General features: G+C 41.1%; 1 protein-coding gene across 1 annotated transcript in view; it reads left to right on the top strand.

Moving 5' to 3' along the window:
* The window catches only part of MYO3B (myosin IIIB), a 264,396-nt gene that overhangs the window by 75,766 nt on the left and 167,108 nt on the right, over positions 1-21,522 (top strand). Inside the window, exons 9-12 of the mRNA XM_063116401.1 lie at positions 13,291-13,387; positions 16,210-16,326; positions 17,193-17,297; positions 19,172-19,255. Coding sequence (XP_062972471.1) covers positions 13,291-13,387; positions 16,210-16,326; positions 17,193-17,297; positions 19,172-19,255 — 403 coding nt within the window. The remainder of the gene's footprint in view (positions 1-13,290; positions 13,388-16,209; positions 16,327-17,192; positions 17,298-19,171; positions 19,256-21,522) is intronic.

The raw sequence follows: 21,522 nt of genomic DNA, 5'->3' as shown, positions 1-21,522 counted from the left end.
AACCTACTGTGGGCAAGAAAGCTACCATTTTGCCACCTGATTATATTGTAAATGCTAACGATTACATGGATTCTTATTACAGTCATAGCATGCGTGATGTTGCAGTTAAGGTTGTGCCAGTGTTGTCATTATGACGCTTGTGAAATGTACTCCAAGCAGAAGTCTCTATGGCATCATGATCATACTGGATGAAACAGTTAGCATTTGAACTGCATTGGAAGTTTGATACTGCTGATGCTGGAATTGAAGTCACCAGGTCTTTTTTGTTTTCCATCGTGTCAAAGATTTCCTTTGTTAAATGTTGCAATCCCTAATCTGTTTTTATGCTTTTTATGGTTTTAAATTTTGTTTATCAGTTTTAATGTTCAATGTTTTAAACTTTGTAAACTGCCCAGAGAGCTTCGGCTATGGGGTGGTATAGAAATGTAAATAATAATAATAATAATAATAATAATAATAATAATAATAATAATATATTAGGCAGACACACTGCTTGTTTGCCTTCTTGCTTTGTTCTCAACTAACTATACTCAGAGACAGCAGAAGCCTCTCTAGACGTTTTGGACATCAACTCCCATCAGCCCCGCCCAATCCGGGAGCCAAATCCTGTCCTCCAGGTTCCCCCAAAGGCCATGCCCCTTTCCCTCAACCACTGATGGTTGGGTGGTTTTCCAGCTTTTGTACAGTCCCCCCCGCAAATTCTAAAATGTGGAGATACCTCTCCTAAATCTTAGTTACTTGCAGTAAGAGCTTTAAGCTAAAATTTGCTGGTGTTTAGGCATTTTGTCATTTTTGTTCCACCTCTTTTGCCTTTGGCTCCAACCACTACTGTAATACAGTCCCGTCCCTCCCCCCCCGAGGTTCTCCGATATGGGATTCGGCCCTCAAGCTGAAAGAGGATCTGCACTCCTGTCCTGGAGGCTTGACACAGAACATATGAACATTTTACCTTCATAGGTAAAAAAAAACCCCATCTTTGAAGCTACACATCTACAATCTGGAACCAGTGTGGTGTAGAGCCTAGAGTGTCAGACTGGGAGTCGGTAGATCCGGGTTCTAGTCCTCACTCGGCCATGGAAGCCCACTGGATGATTTTGGGCCAGTCACAGACTCTCAGCCCAACCCACCTCACAGGGTTGTTGTTGTAAGGATAAAATGGAGAGGAGGAAGAAGATTATGTACGCCGCCTTGCATTCCTTGCAGGAAAAAAGGCGGGATATAAATGCAATAATAAATAAATAAAAATAAATCTCCATCAGTGCAGACTTCTAGAATCCGCTGCAAAAGGGACTGGTCTTGAATGGAGGCAAACTACTCAACTCTTCCATCTTCTAGGTTGGCCTCCCTCCTCCTTAGTCACCACACCTTTGCATCGACAATGAGGATGGCCTAAAAGAGAGAGACACTTTCTTCAGGTTATCATCTGGTAATCCTGGCCAACGTACATCTCTAACACATGTCCAATTTCAGGCACAAATATCCAATTTTCCAATGTTACAGGGTTCAGCCCTGAGTAAGTTGCAAAGTCATCTGTGTGATGTCGCTCTGAATGTGATTGTATTTCATTCTTCGATAAAGATTTGCAGGGCACAGGACCAGTAGGAAATAGATGAGGCCAGAGAGGACATGATGCTAATGTTGTGCTCTCTCCCAGTATTGCCCTTCTGAGTTAAGCACAGAGATCTTTGTGTTTTAATAATATTTGACTAAGATGCTTCCTTAGCAGCATGTGCTTTTTAGGTTGTTGTTTTTAAGCCTTCAGTAATAAAATGGACATTTTCCATTGCCCAAGGGGGAAAAAACAGCAGGAGTTTTATATTTATTCAGAAAAGTAGTTCATTTGCAAACCAAGTCAGCAATTAGAAATGACTTGGTATAAAAAGGCTGTAAATATAAGGTGCCCCCAAATGAAAACACAATGGCTCATAAACTAATCCATGCACCAAGTTGGAATTTCAAAGGCATCTAGAGAGTCACTCTAAATGGGTACCTCTCAGCTGCAGAGTTCTTTTCCCAGGGAAAGAAGGAGCACAAGCAACGGCTGAACACAGTTGAGGCTGGTGGCTCTGATTTCTGTGTGTGAATCCATTCTGAGTTTCAGTCAGAACCAGCCAGAACTTTAAAGATGCTGAAGACTAGTCCCAAAATAGATTCAGAAGTGGGTAGGTCCACCTGAAACAAATGGTGTTGATGTTATGGCACATAAAACCTTCATAATAATCATAATCATAATAATTTATTACCCGCCTCTCTCTCTGGATTGAGGCAGGGAACAACATCGAATACAAAAATACAATTAAATACATAAAACTGATTAAAAAACATATTAAACCAATACATTATTAAAAACTTGATTTTTTAAAAGACATCTTAACATTCAACTGGGTAGGCCTTTCATGGGTAGATATGATTGTTTTACCTCTTCAGGAGGACATCCTGTTTGCTTAGCTTATTAAAAACAAGTTTGCTCTGAACAGAGATATATGAAATAAGTGGGATCATTTCTCCATAGTGATCCATTACCTACTGTTAACCCTTGCAGATAGTTGGTTTCTCATGACATGACCATAGGAGCGAGACCATAGCCCAGTTGGGAGAGCACATGTTTTGCATGCAGAAGGTTCCATTTCAGGCCTCTCTAGTTCAAAGACTCAGGTAGCAGGTGAAGGGAAAGTTTGTGCCTAGGACCCCAGAGAGCCACTGCCAGTCATAATAGACAATACTGAGCTGGATGGACCAATGGTCTGACATTTTTCTATGGCAACTTCCTATGTTCCCCTTTACACTAAAGTCTCAGGGGGAAGTTAACCCAGGAAAATCAGTGTTGTCTCTGATGACACCAATCTGCCTTCAGTGAGCAAACAGTCCTGTTGGCCATTGCAATAGCCTCTCCTCAGTCCAAGCTGATCGAACCTCTACCTCAGGTTAACTCCAGTGCACAAAAGTGGACTGTAGGGCTCCAAAGTACAACTCCCTTTATGCTCTACCACACAAAGCTCAGCTTGTTTAAATTAGAATCAAACAAAACAATGACATCAAAATTAACAAAACATATGGGCACACAAGCAGGACTTCTGATCTCAGAGTGTGGGAAGGTTTTTTTTAAAAAATTAAATTAATGTTTTATTGTGAAATTTCAACAAAACAAAAAAGAGGGGGAAATAGTAGCTACACAAATTTGAATAAATCAATTTCAATGAATGCATATGAAAAGTGTGTGTGTGTGTGTGTGTGTGTGTGTGTGTAAATACAGCTTTCTAAGAATTATACATAAACTTGAACAAAAACAGATCAAACATCCATATAAGTACCCATATCAAGTAGCATCTATATACCACCTGTTCAAATGTTGAAGCAGTGTGGGTAGGTTGGCATGGGTGAAGGAGATCCTTCAAATAACCTGAACACAAACCATTTAGGGCCTTAAAGGCCAATTACAACTTTAAATTGGTCCCAGAAATACAGTGGCAACCAGGGCAGGATCTACGCTACTGCTTTAAAACGGTTTAACAACTGTTGGGGCCCAGGACACACTCCATATACAGTTTTCAAACCATTTTCAAAGTGCCATATTCTGCTTGGTGTAGATCTGGCTCTGTGTAGCTGGTACAATATAGGTGTCACATGATCCCACAGCCTAGTATCTACCAGGATTTGAGTGGGTGCACTTAGCACCAGTTGAAGTTTTGAAACCATCTTTAAAGGCAGACCCACATAGAACACATTACAGCAATCCAGCCTGGATGTAAAGAAGGCAAACTCCATGTTAGGCATTATAAGAAAAGGAATTGAGAATAAAACAGCCAGTATCACACTGCCCTTATATAAATCTATGGTGCGACCACCCTTAGAATACTGTGTACAGTTTTGGTCACCACACCTAAAAAAGGATTTTATAGAGATGGAAAAAGTGCAGAAAAGGGCAACATCAACTGGGATTGTTTCGCTTGGAAAAAAGGAGGCTAAAGGGAGACATGATAGAGGTTTACAAAATTATGCATGGTATGGAGAATGTGGATAGGGAGACATTTTTCTCCCTCTCTCAAAATACTAGAACCCGGGGTCATCCCATGAAGCTGATTGGTGGGAGATCCAGGACAAATAAGAGGAAGTACTTCTTTACACAGTGCATAGTTAACTCACTACCACAGGATGTAGTGATGGCCACCAATTTGGATGGCTTTAAAAGGGGGGTGGATAAATTCCTGGAGGCAAAGGCTATCAATGGCTACTAGCCTTGATGGTTGCATGCTATCTCAGTGGCATGGGTGCAGTGGCGGCAGCTCCTTCAGGTGCAAACCCTGCACTTGAGCTCCCTGCCGTGGAAACAACAGGCAGGAGCGCAAGTGCGGAATAGTTGGGGCTCGAGGCACAAATGCGACCTTGCATAGACACCCCCTTTGCGTGTTGGAGGGTGCACGCCTTTAGTGCTTTCATCCACATTTTGTAGTGGCTGCGCCCACTATGAACAGTAGCCCCATCCCCTGCTGGCACATGGTCCCTGATATCCTGGGCTGAAAATGGTTCCTTACCTGTGATCTAGCTCATTAGTGTTGTCACTGACTGGCAGCAATGATTCAGACAGGACTGCTTCCAAGCTCTACCTGAAGATGCTGTGGATTGAACTTGGCACCTTTTGCATGCAAAATATGTGCTCTACAACCATTAACCTTTCCCTCTACAACTATTAATGGACAGCAGCATAGCAAAGGGCTAAGGCCAATCATATGGTTTTTTTCCCCTTTGCGTTACTCTGACTCATAGTTTCTGTTATCACTTTGAACTGATTTGTTGTAGTTGCTTTTTGCAATTTTTATTTCAATTAGCAACCTTAGGCATGCTGGTCAAAAGGTTCTGATGAGAGCGAGAGCGAGAGGGGGGGGGAGAGAGAGAAGCAATAGGAGTGGAGAAATCAGCATTTATCAAGCCAATCATAAAAAGCCAAGTACCTTTTCTCTTTGGGAATGAGGGTAGTATATTGCAGTCATGCACAGCAAAAGGCAGTTCTCAATGCCCTAAAAAGTCCTAGCATTGTTCTAACCGATTTGCATGCTATTGGCCCGAGTGTCATCTGATTGCTATGTTCTTCTCCACAGCATGTCATGCACAGGAGCAATCTATCACAGTGTCATTGAGGATCAATGCTAAATATTCCCCAGCAGGGTGCTGGTGTATCTCAGTGGGTGTACTACTTTCTCATTATGTTGGTTGCACAAATAAAAGGCGCTTGGGCTTTTGCATATACAGAGGGTGCACCGTACCACCGCTTCTGTTAAAAAGTAGTTCTGGTCCTGATAATTTTAGAAATTGGGACTTCCCATTTAGAAACAAAAGGTGTTCACTGGCATTTTCAAATATTACTTCCATGTAATCACATTATACAGGGGCTATGCGACAGTATGTCTCTGCTTCTGATTGTTAGATCAATGTTCTTTTCACCCAAGGACGAGATCCAAACAGCCCTTAAGCACGACTCCACCATTCCAGCGACAGAGGGTTCAAAAGCGCTTTATTGATTAGTAATCAAGGCCTGGTCTCTTCAAAGGGAGCAATCAGACAAAAGACATAGGGAATATGGTACAGTATTAAAGCTTTCAAGGGGCAGGGCCCAGTAGCAGCATTAACCAATCAGAACATAACACTGAGGCATAGTTAATTATGCTAAACAGTCCTGTAAACAATACCTTTGGCCTGACAGTAAGTTACAGAGAGTTAACTTCAACACAGACAACTGGAGCCAGGACTCTTGTTTATATTAGTAATCAAGGATGCAAGGACGCACACAAGGAGACATTCTCATACAGGGCATTTTGACATTTTGCTTGGAGTGCAATGGAGATTTTACAGTTTCCTGTTAAAAATGGAGGTGGTTCTGCTAACAATTTCCCCCCTTTTAAAGCAATTCAAAACTTAAGCTTGCTAGCTTCTTTTAGATCATCTGTGGCTAAGGCTTCACAATACAAATACATTTGCTGGTGGATTACAGACTTTGCAAGACTTTTCACAAAATACAAAATACAGGGAAGGCAAAAAGCAAGGATAAACAAAAATCATTACAATGGAACAAAATACAATGCAAGAAATCCTTCTTTTAACTACTCCATATTGGATAACTAGTGAGCCATCTAAATAGATCATCAGTGGGTGGTTCAACTGCTTAATGAGGAAGGCAAATTGATAACAGACAACAAAGAAAAGGCTGAAGTGCTTAATTCCTATTTTGCCTCGGTCTTCTCTTAAAAGCGGGTCTATGACTCCTTCCTGGAAAAAGTGAAGCAGAAGTTGAGAAGGCAGGATTGCAGTTTGAGATTGATAAAGAAATGGTCAAAGAACACCTAATTTCCCTGAATGAGTTTAAATCTCCAGGGCCCGATGAACTGTATCTAAGAGTAATGAAGGAGCTAGCAGAAGAACTCTCAGAACCTTTGTCTATTATCTTTGTAAAATCATGGAAGATGGGTGAGGTGCCGGACGACTGGAGGAGGGCTAACGTTGTCCTTATCTTCAAAAAAACAAAAAGGAACCTGGGAACATGGGAACTACAGACCAGTCAGTCTGGGAAAATTCTGGAGCAGATTATAAAGAAGTCAATCTGTAAACACCTTGAAATCAATGCAGTGATTACTAGAAGCCGAAATGGATTTGTCAGGAGGTGTAGGGAACGCTGATCAAATTTGCAGATGACACAAAATTGGGTAGGATAGCTAATACTCTGGAAGACAGAAACAAACTTCAAAGTGATCTTGATAGACTGGAGTGCTGGGCTGAAAACAACAGAATGAAACTTAATAGGAATAAATGCCAAGTTCTACATTTAGGGAATAGAAACTAAATGCACAGTTACAAGATGGGGGACACTTGGCTCAGCAATACTACAAACGAGAATTGTTGTAGATCACAAGCTGAATATGAGCCAATAGCACAATATGGCTGCAAGAAAGGCAAATGCTATTTTGGGCTGCATTAAGAGAAGTATAGCTTCCAAATCACGTGAGGTACTGGTTCTTCTCTATTCAGCCCTGGTTAGGCCTCACCTAGAGTACTGCGTCCAGTTCTGGGCTCCACAATTCAAGAAGGACACAAACAAGCTGGAGCGTGTTCAGAAAAGGGCAACCAGGATGATCAGAGGTCTAGAAACAAAGCCTTATAAAGAGAGACTGAAAGAACTGGGCATGTTTAGCCTGGAGAAAAGAAGATTGAGGGGAGACATGATAGCACTCTTCAAATACTTAAAAGGTTGTCACACAGAGGAGGGCCAAGATCTCTTCTCAGAATGCAAGACACGGAATAACGGGCTCAAGTTAAAAGAAGCCAGATTCCGGCTGGACATCAGGAAAAACTTCCTAACTGTTAGAGCAGTGCGACAGTGGAATCAGTTACCTAGGGAGGTTGTGGGCTCTCCCACACTAGAGGCCTTCAAGAGGCAGCTGGACAACTAACTATCAGGGATGCTTTAGGGTGGATTCCTGCATTGAGCAGGGGGTTGGACTTGATGGTCTTGTAGGCCCCTTCCAACTCTGCTATTCTTTGTTAACTTTCATTTACAACTACCGTAGGGCTCTAAAAGTCCTTGGGTAGAATCATAATATGTGTACACAATTCTGATATTTTGGCTTGTGTGGTGATCACAAGCTTTTGCAGGGCAGGGAGATAAGCTTTTGCAAAGAACATTTGGCAGTTGTGGAACGAAGCCAAGTTACTTATGAGTGGTAAAAGGCACAAATCCTTTCTTAAAAACATTTGCTATGACAATTAAAGAAACACTTGGAACCTACTAAAGTAAGAATTATCAAAATTACAACTACACAATCTTCACACACATGTAAGATAACTTTAGTGTCTTTTAAATGTTGGGTTGAGTACCTAGGTTGCTCCGTGCTGGTTTCTTCGCCTATGTTGCTGGTGGCTTCCGGTGCACCAGAAGGCAGATGAACTTTGCTTTGCCTGTGTCCTTCTGGCACAGGGGAGGCTTTATTTTAGAACAATGTGTCCATTTATCTGTCTATAATAATTTCACTTACAACTTACAAGTACAAAGCAGCAAGGGCTTTCTCAATCCTGGGGTCCTACTTTAAGCAGGTAGGCTGGAATAGGCAGGGTTCTTCTAACGACAATCTCTGGAAAGGTGCAGGTAACGATGGAGCTGGAAAAGAGAAAACTGCAGGGCAATTACATATTCTTGGAATAAAACATTTCCCAATTCCTATTTAATTCTTTCTTGTTCCCCCACTAAAAACTGAGAGGAAAAGCCAAACATTAGCTCAAAATGAAACAATTTAAGACCTTTTTCTGATTTTAACAATGCAATTGGAAATACATCCACCCATTTCAAGGAAATTTCTAATTTGCTAGGGTCTCTTTTCAGGGTCCTATTAACTCTATCTGCCTTCCAGACTGGAATCTTCATGAGATGCCAGCCTACTTTTAGGACAAAAGTGCCATGTTCTACACTACCTAAGAAGTAAAATAGCTTTCTAGATCTGATTCTATGGTTTCAGGCCTGAACAAAACAGTAGGTGTTCAGAAAAAAACCTGAACAAAAACAAGTAGGTGTTCAAAAAACTTTTACATTTCAACAAAGTCAATCTGGATTCTAAAAAAAAGATAACAAGTCCATGTCTGCAGGGGCTTTTCTTTTGATGCATTTACAAATGAAGCCAGTAAAAACAATTCACTGTGCATTTATATTCTTTGGCTGATTCAGGGAGGTCATGACAGGGAGGTCATGATGATTCTTGGCACATCAGGGGTAACAAATCCCATCTTTCTGGGTTCTCGAAAACTTAGAGTTATTGTGCTAATTCCAAGTCTTCTTTTTCATAAGGTGGATTCAAATACTGAGAAATGGGCTAGCTCCAATTATGGCAGCTCGCTTGTAGACAAATTAGCCAATTCTTTTGGCAACATCAGGGCTTTTAACAGATCAACTGTTAATTCTCCATGGGTCACTGCTCCATGGGCAGTCACAAATCTTCTTTCTTTCCAAATCTGTCCATGTGATATTTTGAATCAGTAAATATAGTCCTTTGCCTGAAACAAGCATCAGGGCTTCTGTGCATACTACGAGTTCAGCTGCTTGTTGTACAATTGTAGCTGGATCCATCAGTAAACAACTCGAGGTCATCATATAGGTCTGGGCGAAGTTTGGTGCCAAGTTGCAAGACTTCAAGGCATTCATGCTCTGGAACTTCTTTTCTTTGTAGTTCAGGTATCAACATGGCAGGATTCAATGAGGCAAGCCTTGGGTCCACGAGGAGGTTGATCTCATATCTGGACTGGCAGGCAGGGTTCAGGTGTTAGCTTCTGCCACTGTACTCCACTGGTCTGTGCCACGTTTTTGGCACAGCACACTTGAGGCTGGTAGGGCAAACACAGTGATGCAAGCTGGAGTTTTTAATTGCTTTAATCATTTCACAAGTCCATTTTTAAAAAGCAATAGTTGTATTCTTCTTCTGGCTTCTAATTTCAAAGGATACTGATGCAAGAACACAGGGGTGCTTTTAGGCTTCAATTGTAGTTGCATTTAGGGCTCAGGCTCAGGGCTCAAAGCATTTCAAAAGTTCTATTAGGCCAAAGTTAGAATATCTCTGCCCCCCCCAAAAAAAGAACCACTGGGCAATTTTCAGAACACAACGTTCAAAACACACACAAAAATATAGCAATTCAGTATTTCCAATCTTCATCAGCAGAGGATGCAAGATTGTCCATTCACTAACTTTTTCAAGGCAGGGCTTCTTCACCCCCCTTTTCCTTCTGGTCAAAAACCATGCCACGTACACTAACCTTCAAACACTTTCCTTTTTCTTCTTTTTCTACATTTCAACTTCTCATCTTCTTCACCTCTGCTATTCACATACTTTACTCTTCTTCAAATCAACTTCACTTCAAATCAACATCTTTTCAAAACAACCAAAACAACCTTTTTAAAAGTCTTTCAAACTATCTCTTCTGCACAGCCTTCGCGCTCTCTCTCTCTCTCTCTCTCTCTCTCTCAGACATTTCTCTTATCCACTTTTAACAACATACTTTTTCTTTCTCTCATCTTGGCAAAACGGTTGGCAACAAGGACTTGAGCTTTTCAACTCAGGCAGTGAATCTTCAAAGCTATGGAAGACATTTCTTCCGTGAAAATGGGGTTCTAATTATCTGAGGTTTGTGAAAGACAAAATACACAAAGTCTTCAAAATCTAAAACAAAAACTTTCACTGAACAAAACTGCTTATCTCTAGCTGCTAAGCATAGGAGAAGCAAAAAACACTAGGGAGGAGAAGGAAAACAAAAACTTCAAATTTCTTTCACTTGGGCCGGGTGGAAAACACAAACTGACAATTTTTTCTTTCACTTTAACACAACACCAACTTTTCTGTAATTCACATTCCAACACTAAAGGGCGATCCTTTGAGAGGTACATTTACTCAATTACATTTCTATGTTTGCAAATTGATTCCAATGACACAGCTGAAATTAACTTCGGATCAAGTTCAAAAAAATCCACAATCTAACATAAAAAAGACATTCATTCACAGTCACAAACATTTTTAACTCATTGTTACACTGTTAGAGTTTCAAAATCTCAATTTCAATTTCAATGAAAGCTTTCCCAGAGACAACAACCCCAATGGGCTCGGGGACTCTTTTCCAATACTGACTATAAGCTTCCCATTTCTGAGGTCAATTGTGAACACCCACTCCCTCCATTTCCCGTCAGGGTCCATGGGATTAAAGGTTTCACTCACCAAATAGCCGTCTCCCGTCTTCGCCCTTTCTAATCACGTCTGATTGCAAATTGTTGTTGCCTGTTCCCTTCCATCTGTCGGGTGGAGTCGATTTTGTAACCTTGGCTCGAATGGTCCCGTCAATTCGGTCTCCATGTCTGCACAGTGCATGTTAACCTACTTGAGGCAAGAGAAATCTCTCTTGGCGATCGCTTCTCAATCTAGGCTCCACTGGCAGGCATGAATCCGTCTTGGGGTAGATCCGAGTCAGGCGCCATTTGTTAGATCAATGTTCTTTTCACCCAAGGACGAGATCCAAACAGCCCTTAAGCACGACTCCACCATTCCAGCGACAGAGGGTTCAAAAGCGCTTTATTGATTAGTAATCAAGGCCTGGTCTCTTCAAAGGGAGCAATCAGACAAAAGACATAGGGAATATGGTACAGTATTAAAGCTTTCAAGGGGCAGGGCCCAGTAGCAGCATTAACCAATCAGAACATAACACTGAGGCATAGTTAATTATGCTAAACAGTCCTGTAAACAATACCTTTGGCCTGACAGTAAGTTACAGAGAGTTAACTTCAACACAGACAACTGGAGCCAGGACTCTTGTTTATATTAGTAATCAAGGATGCAAGGACGCACACAAGGAGACATTCTCATACAGGGCATTTTGACATTTTGCTTGGAGTGCAATGGAGATTTTACAGTTTCCTGTTAAAAATGGAGGTGGTTCTGCTAACATGATTGTGTGACACAGAGGCTGTCATTTAATCTGCAAAGAGAAGGAACTGTAGGTCAGTGGGAAGGGCTACAGCTCAGTGGTAGAGCACCTGCTTTGCATACAGAAGATCCCAGGTTCAATCGATGGTCTCTCCAAGTAGGGTAGGAAAAACTCCTTTCTGGAACCTGGAGAGCCACTGCTAGTCAGTGTTGATAATAACTGGGCTCGATGGAGCAATGGTATGACTCAGTGAGCCTGTTCAGACCACACGCTAAGCCATGGCTAGGCTGCTAACCTTTCTGCAGCAAGTGGTTAGTGAGAGTGTTTAAACCGTGGTTCTGTAGCCACCATGGCTAGGAATGGTTCACATGACACCCTAAGCCATAATGTTTAGCTCAAAATGCCTAACCACCGTGGCTTAGCGTGTGGTCTGAACAGGGTCAGCATAAGGCAGCTTCTTATGTTCCTAGTTGGCTTTAAACACGCTTGGAATTTACGACAGAGTGCCTTGTGGCACCTGAAAGACTAACAAAAGTATTCTGGCATGACTGAGCTTTTGTGCTCGCTGTCCACTTGCTGCAATGGACTAACACACGGCTACCCCTCTAGATCTTGGAATTTAGTATGTCAAAGCAGTCGTGGTTCAGAACTGTGGTCTTGGACCAGTTAATTGTTGTGAACCACTCTGAGGAGATGCTTTGGCAAATTTCAAGGCAAAAGGGTAAAGGCACTTTATTTTTTTGCTGGAGCCCTGACAAATTGTGTAACAAAGGATACAAGGGGTGTGTGTGTGTGTGTGTGTAAGCAGGGAAGGGCAGGAATGTGACAAGCTAGTAATGACTTCAGGTGCATGTGGAACTAACGCTGCAGTGGAGTAAATGAAATGGGGTTTTGAAATTGGTTATCATTGTTGTGCTCTATATTAGAGACATGCCATTGTGCAGAATAATAATCTCCTGCCTATTTAAATGAAAGAAACAGCCATTCTTGCATTTTACACAGAATGATGTGGGAAACCAAGGAGGGAGACTTCTGGACTGTACCACTTCAGTCTGCAAGTGGGAGTAAACTGTTTGAATGCTCCCCGCCGAAGTGAAATAGTCTCCCTGTGTATAGTAAGCTACCACATCCACTATAAAGATTCAGCATAGCCTCCTCTGAAATGTGTTAAATTAATATATTCATGGACATTTTAAATGTCATCTTGCACTTGCAGTCTGAAGTGCTAGAATCTCTTTCTGTGTTATGTGTAGAGCAGTAGTATGTCCTGCTGAGTTAAATGGGACGTTCTCTCTGGTAAGTGTACGTCAGACCATTCCTGCCCATTTTATCCCATTTTGCTCAGGACAGACAACACAACATATCCTGATATTTTATTTTATTTTATTTTATTTTATGGAGACAGCAAATGTATCGATGACCTGTCAGACGACTGCACTAAAAAGGAAGAAATAGATGTTACTAAAAAGATATGAATATTGTGCTAATGCTCTCAATCGGTACATTGATTTTTACAAATGTTTTTTGTTGCACGGCTTGGTCTTTAGTTCTGACTTTGTGCTTATCTGCACCACAAATTTATATAGGTTTTATAGCAGGCAAATTGTTATGGTTTCCTCCAAAGAATCTGAGGAACTGTAGTTTAGTGAGAGGTGCTTAAAATAATCTGCTGGTTCCCCTCACAGGACACTTCCCAGACCCCTGAGGCTAGGGAATGATTGTTAAACCAATTCAAGTCACTCTGTAGCTCTCAGAAAAGACCAACCACAAGGTCAATTATTATTTCCTTTGGCCAGATGCTTTTTTTTTTAGGAAGGATGTTTTCACACATGAAATCTGACACTCTTACAGGCATGAGCGAATACACACTCGAAGACCATATCGTGTTGATGCATCTGAGAAATATTCTCCAGATGATGACCTGGTAAACCTTGAAGTCCTGGATGAGGTAAGATATGCTGAGGTAATGCATCCCCACTACAAACCACGATCTCACTGCCTGCTCTTGCCTGCAAGGCATCCTTATTACTAATATTATTAATAATATCACCATGTCACCAAGTTAATTGTTCATTGTTCTGACATACTGGGGGGAGGGGGGGACCACCCTTGTATCATATGATTATGATCTCCTATTGTAGGTTCATTTATATTCTGAGCATTTAGATTGTTCTGTTACACAAGGGAACCAGATGATGGATGGCAGTAAGTTACATTATTATTTGTGCTTGCTATGATGAGAAGCCCAGTTTTCTGAACACCAAGATTAGATTGTACATGTTTCAGAATCACTATTTTCTATTTGGACGTTAGGGATTAGGAGCATATATAACAATTATAAACATAGCAATTGTATATTCGCTTTCCATGTATATACACTTTTTAATTTCAACTCCAGTGACCTTTTACATATACAAGATAAACACATGGCAATTTACCCAGCAGGGTAAATCTCTCTTCCATGAATAGTCAATTTCTTTCCTTTCTTCTTTTCTCCAAAGTTGTGATATGTTCCCCTCTCCCTCCCTGCACCCGTTTCAACTTCTCCCTGCTCTTGGAACTGGATGTTAAGAGGAGTAGATTTGGGCCCTCCTTCCCAAAGTTAATTTACTCAGCTTATTTACTTTGTCTCCAAAAACTGAGCAGAGACCATTGAGGAATGAGCGTGCTCCTACCTGCATAGCCCTGTCCTTTAGTTCCTTCTCCGCTACATTTTATCCTCACAACAACATTATGAGGTAGGTTAGGCCGATACCCAGTGACTGGCCCAAAATCATCCAGTGAGCTTCATGGTCGAGTGGGGATTAGAACCTGAGTCTCCAGAGTCCCGGTCCAGCACTTTAACCACTACCCTACACTGGCTGTCATTTTCTTTTTGCAGGAGTTACTTCTACTTTAGAAACTACTGAAGGGGGGGGACTGAGGTGCAACAATTATGGGGGAGGAAGAACAAGTGAGGGAGAGCTCAGCTTCCCCTTCTGCCTGCTCATGCTGCTCTTTAAATTACAGTTCCCTGTTTAGTGTGGCAACTCTGATTTTAATGCATGAGTCTACTCCCGCTACCACAACTAGTTTGGCCTTTCGATATCAGCATGTGACATTGACCCTCTTGTATTCTGAAACCGATCTGTCCCGCCAGTCAGAGGCTCTTCACACAAATGAAATAAGATACACTCATGATTGGCCACTCACGCACATTTGTGGGTCATTTTGACGGCGATGTCAACTTCCTGCACATCTCCTGAGCCTTAGCCCAGTTGTTCTGTCCTGGCTATCCCTATCGTTTTGAAATATATTTTCCTACCACATGCAGCTGAAGTTGCATTGCAAAGCACCCACTAGAAGGTGCTGTCCCATTCAAGGCTATGAGTGGAGAGGTTTTCAATTATAGACCATGTGGTCACCCCTCTCCGCCTGTGTAATGCAGCTCATTAGAATTGTGCAAGAGAAGCAGGAAGCAGAACCCCAGTAAGAGAATGCAATTGCCCCTTAATCTAAAGAAGTCCTCAGTCCTCTTGGGATTCCTGTTACCCGCTACCCACATAGGAGGGGAGTCTGTCTGGGTTTCTGAATTCTCACACCGTTGAAAGAGCAGGGCTTCTGTAGTGTTTTGCGTTTGGGAGGAAGAACTGCTCTTTGCACCCAGGCCAGATCTACACCACACAGGATATAGCACTATAAATTATTTATTTATTTATTTATTGCATTTCTATACTGCCCAATAGCTGAAGCTCTCTAGAAAGCGATATATAAGAGGCAGGAGCAACACTAAGCAGGATATAGCACTATGAAAGCGATGTATGGTATGTGTCATGGTCCCCAACAGTTGTCAGTGCACTTCAATATGGCTATAAAGCAGTAGTGTGGTTCCTGCCTCTTATATACTCTTTTCTTACTTCTCTCAAAGTGCAATATACTTCTTGGTGTAGATCTGGCCCTAGTTTGCTTTAGGGAGAAAGAACTACTCTACCATTCAAAGTAATGAATTGCTAACCTGGGTCACATGTGTAATGAAAGAAATATTTATTCACTCTCATCTAAGAAAGTATAAGGGGGAACTTAATTTTCATAATTTGTGCTCTTTTTATCACAGTGACAATAGGGCTATATATCTAATAAAAATTGGCACATGAGCATTATGGTAGAAGAATATTAGATTGGATAGATCTCTCCAGTTTTTTCCTTTTTTATTATTTTAGTAGAGGCAAAAAGTAGGACCTCAATCTTGTCAAAGTTAAGCACATTTTTGTGAAAATCCATTTCAATGGGCAATTGATTGGAAATTAATGGTATGTAAAAGTGCTTCACTTGAGCTGGATTTGAGCCTTAGGTTAAAAAAAGCTGTAATTGTAAGCAAAATCTTTGTATAAAATCTTTGTGTTTATACCAAGCAATTTACTTAATGTTATGGGCATTGTCTAGAGAGTTAAAACAACAACAACAACAACAGAAAGTTCAATATATTTTCATTGTGTTTTTCTATTTCCAGTTTATATTTAGACACCAGCATATTTTTCCAAATCACACAATAACTAAAAGTTAATAGACAGGCTTATTGCTTTTAACCTGGCATAGTTATAGATTTATCTTAATGACAGATATGAGATTATGGCAACAATGGGTTTGATATAGTGAAGTCAATATTTGACATGAATGACAAATGACATTTAAGATTATTACTCATTGCTTCATGCATATGATGTACATACGTACAATGACTTTCCTATCTGCAAAAATACTGCTTAACTTTAAAGCTTGGATTCTTTTCAGGATACAATTATTCATCAATTGCAGAAGCGTTATGCGGATTTACAGATTTATACTTACGTTGGAGATATCTTAATAGCCTTAAACCCCTTCCAGAATCTCAGCATCTATTCTCCACAGGTAAGAGAGATCCTCGAAACTTGGTTATTGTTGTTTTAATATTTGCTAAGTATTGGACAGTTACATCGTTTTATTTTTCTCATTTAAGAAAAGCAATCCAAAGCGGTTCTAACTAAGAATGCATTTTTCAACAAAGGGCATACGTTTCTGAAGAAGAGTTGCACCAATACTTCCCCTGCCATGAAATTTACTCATCCCAGGCCCCTATTTTATTTCTATGTATTTAAAATTATTTTTGGCCTCCTTTAGGGTAGAACCTTCTCTGCTGCTATAAAGGGGCCACTGAAAAACAAAATGGGAGAGCATAGCTCAGTGATAGAGTGTATGCCTTTTATGAAGAAGGTACTGCATCCCATCCTTGGCATTTCCAGTGAAAAGGATCAGATAGAAAGTCTGTATTTCTGAAGGACTATTGCCATGCAGAGTAAACCAGCCTCCCCCTCCTGATATGTTAGGCTACAACTCCCATCACCTATCACCACTCATTGTGGATTATGGGAGCTGTAGTTCAAAACATTTGGAGGGCACCATGTTGGGGTAGGCTGAAGTAGACAGTATTGGTCTAGATTGCCTTTCCCCAACCTGATGCCCTCCAAATGGACTACAACTCCCATCACCCTTGATTATTGCCTGTACTGGCTGGGGTTGATGTAAGCTGTAGTCCAAAACATCTGGAGGGCACCATGTTAGTGTGGAAGGCTGAGCTAGATGAACAAATAATCTGAGCTGATATAAGGTGGCTTCCTATGAAAAACACACGCAGGATTTGGGGAGAATATTTTTCTGTCCCTTCAACAGTTTTATGGGAGAACATCTATTTGCATGGTTCACATATCGTACTTTGCCAACTATCTTCTCTTGTTTAGTTTTCCAAGCTTTACCATGGTGTGAAGCGTTCTTCAAATCCACCCCACATATTTGCCTCTGCAGATGCCGCTTACCAAGGCATGATTACTTTTAACAAAGACCAGGTAGGAAAACATCCACTTTTAAAATACTTAACATTTTCTGTACAATATGGGAACATACCAAACTTTTTAGACTGTTGATTTATTAAACTTGGCCAAACATTCTGTGAGGAAATTGTGAGTGTTGCACAGAGAAAATCAAACCTTGAAGGTCTTAATACTGCTTTAAAAATGACTAGTTTTAGGTGTATATGTAAGACATTTTCTAAAAGAATGCTTAAAAATGTAGTGGGTTGGATCAAAGCTTAGGGCTAAACTACATGTTATGCTAAATACATAGTGTGCAGATGATCCTAACTTTATTTTTTTACCTTTGAGTAAGCATGCAGGTCCCTGATCTAGATTGGGACCAGCACACAAAGGTAAGGGATGTTTAAATCCTCCCAACCAGTTACTCTCCCCCCACTCTGCACAATTTGTTCCCTTTGTGTGGGGGTGAAATAAAATGAGGGGTAAACCTCCATTGGTGCTATATGCCTGTAGGAGTTCTCCATGGTTTTGACCAAAATGTCTTATGAGAACAGCTACTTATTAAAAAGCTACAAGCTTTCACATGTAAAAAAACGTCTATTCAGAAATAAGTGTTCAGAATAAAGGTCAAATCAATCAAAATAAGTTCTTAAATGATCCAGTGTGACTGTTGATTACCAAAATGGGTAAACTAGACAGGCCTTGAAGATGATTTATTTGCAGCACATAGGTTTTGTGGATTATGGATACACAACTCCTAGGACTAGGTTTAATGTTCCTAGGACGTGTGCGAGGATACAGTTGGTATTGTAGATATGCCACCACTCTGGCTGAGGATTTCAACTTCCAGGGCATGTCGTAGTTGATCAACATGCTACCTAGGGCAACAATTTCTGTCTGTTTTTAGGTGAGGTCTTCACAGTTGGCGTTGAGGTTAATGCCCCAAAGTACTAATATCTGTGGCTATAAGTCATGAACTCTGTGATTGCACATTTTCATGGCAACACATAATTGGGATATTTCTAATATAAATGTAATGAAGACATAAAACCAATTATATGGCAACGATTTTAATTAAAATGGAACATAGTCCTGCAGGAATGGGAGCCTTTATATCCTGAAGATTGCAGTCCTGTGCTACTTTTTTCACATGAAGCGTGACATGCAAAGCTGACCATTGGTTGTAATGAAACAACAACAAAAAACAAACCAGATTAATTTGGAAATTTCTCCATTTGCTGCATGTTGTACAGTAATCCTGAGTGAATGTATTTTTAGATATACATTTTAGATGTACATTTTAAAGAAACCCCAGGAAAAGCTTCCAGATGAGGCTTTTATCCTATCATTGCTCTGCTTCATTCGTGGAATTTTACAGGGAGTCCAGGCATTGTCGTATTCCACTTGTAACCCTCTCATGTTTTCCCATGGCATCTTCCATCCGTTAAGGAGAAAAAGATGGAATAGCTTCACAATTACTTCTGATTGTTAGTGCTAGGACCCCTCCATCTGGAGCAGTTTGTGGGGGGCACAGGAGGTGTAGGGGGAGGGGAACCAGAAAAAAATGTCTCCCTTCTTCCTCCATTGGAAGCATCCCATGGGCTGAGTTCTGCCCGCTGATGTGGATCAAACACATACATTTTTGTATCTATCCATGAAGATAATTGTAATCTATGAAAGCTTCTTGCTTGATCAATATTTACGCGTACACTAAAGAGAGTTAAGTTTGTAAATTTGGAGCTTTTCTTTGTTATCCCAAGTTGTGCATGATTTGTTGGACTCTAGAAAGGCAGTCCGACTTAACATGCTTGGATGTTTTAATGATCTATGGAAGTTCATTTGAATGGAGATTAAAGTTTACTCCTGAGTTGTAAGCTATGCATCTTCACTTCTGTTTTATGTGTCAGTGCATTATCATCAGCGGAGAAAGCGGTGCTGGAAAGACTGAAAGTGCCCATCTCATTGTGCAACATCTGACCTTCCTGGGAAAGGTATCTATTGACTGCCATATAGCACAACGTTGTAAAATTCTGGCTGCGCTCACATGTAACGCTAAATCATGGTTTAGCATTAAACTGATGAGACTGTGGAAGCATGGGCATTGCTAAGTTCTTGAAAGATCCAGGGCACAGGCCCATAACAAATTTGCATGTGTGTGTGCGTGCGTGTGTGTGTCTGAGTTGAATTGGTGGATCAGTGCATAATTTTAATGTGTGTGTGTGTGTATACATACATATGTGTATACATACATTAGAGGTGTACACTGACCCCCCACGATTTGGAAAACATCCTGCTTCTGCTCTGAATAATTTGGAGACTGTCCACTTTAGTTCAGTACCACACCCGAGTCAAGGTTCGGAAAAACCAAAGCTTTGTGCTTCCTGTTGATTGTCATGGAAAATTAAAGAAAATCACTGAACTTTTTTCTCTTGCCCAGAACTAAATAATAATTGCAGAAGTAATCCCCTTAGGAATGTCAGAAAGCGTCAGGAAAAAAAGTGCATTTTTGGTGTGCCATGTGCCTTTTTATTTTATTTATTTTATTTTGAATTTATTTTACTTCAAAGGCAGCTGCCAATACCCTTTTTTTATTCCTTGGAGGAATTGGGTGAAAATTTCATAATACATTGCCCCATCAGAAGGTATCACATCTTTCAAATTGCAGAATAATAGCCACAGGCCTTGACATTTTGAGGGTCTCCAAAAAAGGACATATTTATCTATCTACCTTCCTTGTGGACCATTGTTCTGAAATTTCAGTTGGCCCAGAGGTGTCCCTAATTAAGAAACCAGCAAGGTTTCAGCAGAATAGGTGCAGCAGTTTATGTGGAAGGGGAGCTCTCCAATTTGGGGGAGAAGTGATTTGATTTCCCAAAGCACAGTGCTGGGAGCCATGATAAAAAGGTGCCCTAGGATTAGCACCTGACCTGTCAGTCATTGAACCATACTCCCCCCTCCCTCTCCTGCAGCATTTACTGAAACAAAACCAAATATTTTTTTTGAGACATAAAGACTGCCCGATTCTTCTTGGGTTTCAGACTTGATCTGAATTCGATGCACATCCCATATATATCCATGCAAATTGTCATCACACGGGGGGGGGGGGGGATCGTGTTTGATTTCCGTCACTTCTCCACCCTTGCGTTTGTCCCTCATTACTTCCTCTTTCAAAAGAGGAAGTAAACAACTTGCATGTGGCCCATTCGGTGGGCCATTTTGATCACGCTGCTTCTCCTGCACACAGCAGGAGATAATGGCAACTTCTGTCTTTAAAAATAGGTCAGACTTACTGGGGTGTTTTTTTGTGGTGCAAGGAAGGCCAGAGGGGGTGGGAGGCATGCGGGAGGCAGACGATGTCATGAGACGGACCCACGAAAATCTGTGAGTGTCCAGTAATGAGTGTGCACTAAAACGCTCAGCTGATGGAGCTCACTGAATTACTGAAGTTTCTTTATATTGCACCAATATTAGCAGCAGGGGAACATGGGTGGGAGGGTACTTTTGCACTCATATCCATATTGTCTGATCCAGCATGGCTGTTCTTATGACAAGATGGACCTTGGTCTGATGAAGCACAGCTCTTCTTATGTTCTTAAATATAGAGTGCCTCTGAACATATGCAGAATGCTTTTCTTTCACCACTGAGCACTTACAGTGATGTAAGTTGCCCATTCTGTTCCCCTCAATACAACAATCCCTCCTCCCTCTTCCATCCTCCAGCAGCTCTTCATAAAAGCAGATGTTTTGTTTTGTGCAACCGAGGAAGAGAAAGAAAGACCACGACAGGGAAGGGAAAGGAAAAAGAAGAAAAGAAGTATGGTGATGGGAAAGGTGGCAGTCTCCCCTTTAGTTTAAATGGCTGGTGAATTCATGCTACACTCCCTATTGGTCTGCTAAGGGAGGGAGTTCTAAGGTCTCCTAGTAACTGCAGGTCTACTGTGCTCAAAGCGAAGAAGCAGACTTGTATTAAGGCAGATGATGTAAACTGGAGCAACTCTAAAGATTCAGAGCACAGTTCAGGAAATCAGGGGCCCATGCACAGGTGGGCCTACTCTTAATAACACCTATGTGTAGGGTGACCATATGAAAAGGAGGACAGGGCTCCTGTATCTTTAACAGTTGCATAGAAAAGGGAATTTCAGCAGGTGTCATTTGTAAATATGGGGAACCTGCTGAAATTCCCTCTTCATCACAACAGTTAAAGCTGCAGGAGCTATTCTATAGTAACCAGATTTAAAAGAGGGCACCTGCAGCTTTA

The sequence above is a fragment of the Elgaria multicarinata genome, chromosome 2 (assembly GCF_023053635.1).
Source record: "Elgaria multicarinata webbii isolate HBS135686 ecotype San Diego chromosome 2, rElgMul1.1.pri, whole genome shotgun sequence".
Taxonomy (NCBI): domain Eukaryota; kingdom Metazoa; phylum Chordata; class Lepidosauria; order Squamata; family Anguidae; genus Elgaria; species Elgaria multicarinata.
The sequence above is the reverse complement of the archived record's forward strand: the minus strand, read 5'-3'. Positions and strand labels throughout refer to the sequence as shown.